Genomic DNA, 2,890 nt, shown 5'->3' with positions numbered 1-2,890 from the left:
ATTATGTAAGCGCGCATCAGAAAGATTGGGCAAGGCTCATAGACATCGCCTAATTCTCTTATAACTTGCAACGGAGTGAGTCCACGGGACGGACACTATTTGAGCTAGCCACAGACCAACAACCACAAACTCCACATTCCTTACCAGCCGCGTTCGAGGGAAAGAGTTTGGGGCTTATCATATGGCCAAAGGATGGGAGGAGCAGCTCGACACTGCTAAGTCCTACTTGGATAAGGCAACTAAGAAGATGAAGAAGTTTGCGATCGTAAGCGGCGTCCCACATACTATAGAGTTGGGAACATAGTCATGGTGAAGTTTAACCCAAGACAGTTCAAGGCACTAGGGGGCATGCATCAGAATCTGATTCGCAAGTATGAGGGGCCATTTAAGATCGTCGCCAAGGTAGGCAAGATCTCATACAAGCTTGACATGCCATCATATCTTAAGATCTACCTTGTCTTTCATGCCAGCATGCTTAAGCCATATCATGAAGATAAGGATGATCCGAGTAGGGGCCAATCGAGTCGGGCGCCAATGACTATCACCGCCTCGCATGATCAGGAGATTGAGGCTATCATAGATTACCAGGCCAGGCGAAAACAAGGGCAAAAAGCCACCTCTATGTTCCTCATCCATTGGAAAGGGCAATCACCGGAGGAGGCCACGTGGGAACGATATGAAGACTTGTGGCAATTCAAAGATAAGATCCGAGAGTTTATGTAGCAGCATTGCACTGCGGTCGTCGCAATATTGGATGGGGAGAGTGTGATGACCCGCCATGTTATCATGCCACATAGGCATCATTTGGAATATATTAATGTCATGTGGAAGCTTACATAAGAAGAAGGCTAGCATTTGTGAGAAGATTCTAGAGAGGTATGGACATTTCCTTAGGAAGTTCCTAGATCCTTATGGATTTGCTAGGAAAGTCCTTGGAATCTTCTAGGCTTGTAGAGAATTCTAGAAAAAGCCCTTATCTTGTAAATATCAAGGACTTGTGTAATAATTAATATTTACACACTAGCCCCTAGGAGACTAGTACATAAAGGGGGTCATTCATTTGTAATTCATCAAGCAAACGATTCAAGTTCTCTCTAATACAAAGTTTCCTTTAACAATTCTCTTATGTTCTTTCTTCCATTCTCTTAGCGATCTTGAGTGTAGTAAGGCTGACTTGACATAGCAAGAATGTGAGCAAGTTATGCAAGATCGTAAGCGAGTTGTCAAGTGCCGCACTTGTCGCTTGTATCTAATTAGCGGTCTAGATTGACTTAATGACGTCTAAGATATTAGAACTTCTTTTCTGTTCCGTATTGACTAGTTGGCATATGTTCCATAATATACAAACAAGAACAAATTTAGTGAGTTCTCATAAGTGGGGTCCAGAGAGGATAATATAGATAAAGGAAATGAAACTGCTAGGGTCCAGGCTGGTGCAATTCAGGGTGACACTACAAAATTTAGGTAGAAGGGAAATCCATATCTTCCTTAACAAAAGGTGAATCCACGATTTAAAGTTAGTGGTAGGGGTGTACATAGGTCGGGTTGGTTCGGATTTTACAATCACCAAACCAAACCAATTCTGTCGGATTATTAAATCTAAAGGCCAAACCAAACCAATAAAACTCAGGTTTTTCAATCTCGGTTTTTCTCGGGTTTTCGAATTATTCGGGGTTTTTCGGGTTTTGTTTCTGGTAAAATCTTCGTAGAACAAAACATATAACTAGTGCTCAAAATATTTCGTTAATCCTAGTAAGATACAAATAATTAAAGTATTTTCCAAGAAAATAATACAAAATATGAGATTTGTCATAGCATTATCCTAAAATATTCAACAATAAAGACAATAAAATTATGTAATATAAATATATTAAAAAGCCATAATAAAAATAAACATAAACTAAAAGTACTAAGTCATGCTAAAATAAGTAGACTAATAAGCGAGTATTAATTACATGACTAAACGCTAAAGATTAAATAAAAATAGGTTATGCATTTTTATCTAAATTATTGCAAAATAAAAAAAAATATTCAATACATTCTGTTTTGTAGTATTGAATTGAACGTCTTTTGTTAGCATTAGTATTGATTTGATTTTGATTTGTGCTTTTGTTAGCATTATTTAATTTCCTAATATTAATGGCTATAAAACTTATTGGAACATTCAAAAGTTTTAAGTCTAACCTTGAAATAATACCTTAAAAGATAAAATTTTGTAAGAAATATTCATAAATTACATCATAATAAGTATATTTATATATTAAATATATTTAAAATTTCTATATATATAATGTCGGGTTGGTTTGGTTTCGGTTTGACTTTCTTTAGTTAAAACCAAACCAAACCAATTATGATCGGATTTTTTTTCCAACACCAAACCAAACCAATTTTTTCGGTTTGACTCGAATTATCGGGTTGGTGCGGTTTGTCGGTTTCCTTTGTACACCCCTAGTTAGTGGCATCAAACTGATGTGGCCGTATTATATGTATGCATTTTAAATTCTTTTGTTTATGTATACATAATTCGAGCCAAAATAATGAGTTTAATTGAACCGGTTCATCTTATCATAGATCCGCCTTTACCTTCCTAGCTAATAATTGCCCAACTGCTGGTGCTAGAGAGCAGTTGGATAAAAAGGGTAAAGATGAAATCTTTATTGGATAAAAAGAGATTATATTAGGAGATTCTGAGTTAGTACCCTATCCATATTGCTGAAAAATAAACTAGAGCCCATTATTAGGAACTCTATATCCTAATAGAACAGGAAACATTACACTCATCATAACAATGTACGTACTTGTATTTACTTTATTAGTGCTCTGATTGATAAAACAAGAAAGGCTCAAAATACTTTCCCAAGTAGCTACTCTTGTGATGGGTACATTATAT

The 2,890-nt window shown here is 36.3% G+C and overlaps 1 protein-coding gene across 1 annotated transcript; it reads left to right on the top strand.

The window, feature by feature from the left end:
* The first annotated feature begins 306 nt into the window (after positions 1–306).
* LOC138878650 (uncharacterized) lies at positions 307–723 on the top strand. Its single transcript, XM_070158338.1, has one exon. The coding sequence runs from the start codon at positions 307–309 to the stop codon at positions 721–723; it is 417 nt and encodes a 138-aa protein (XP_070014439.1).
* The last annotated feature ends 2,167 nt before the right edge of the window (positions 724–2,890 follow it).

This window comes from Nicotiana sylvestris, chromosome 9 (genome assembly GCF_000393655.2).
Source record: "Nicotiana sylvestris chromosome 9, ASM39365v2, whole genome shotgun sequence".
Lineage (NCBI taxonomy): Eukaryota > Viridiplantae > Streptophyta > Magnoliopsida > Solanales > Solanaceae > Nicotiana > Nicotiana sylvestris.
The sequence above is the reverse complement of the archived record's forward strand: the minus strand, read 5'-3'. Positions and strand labels throughout refer to the sequence as shown.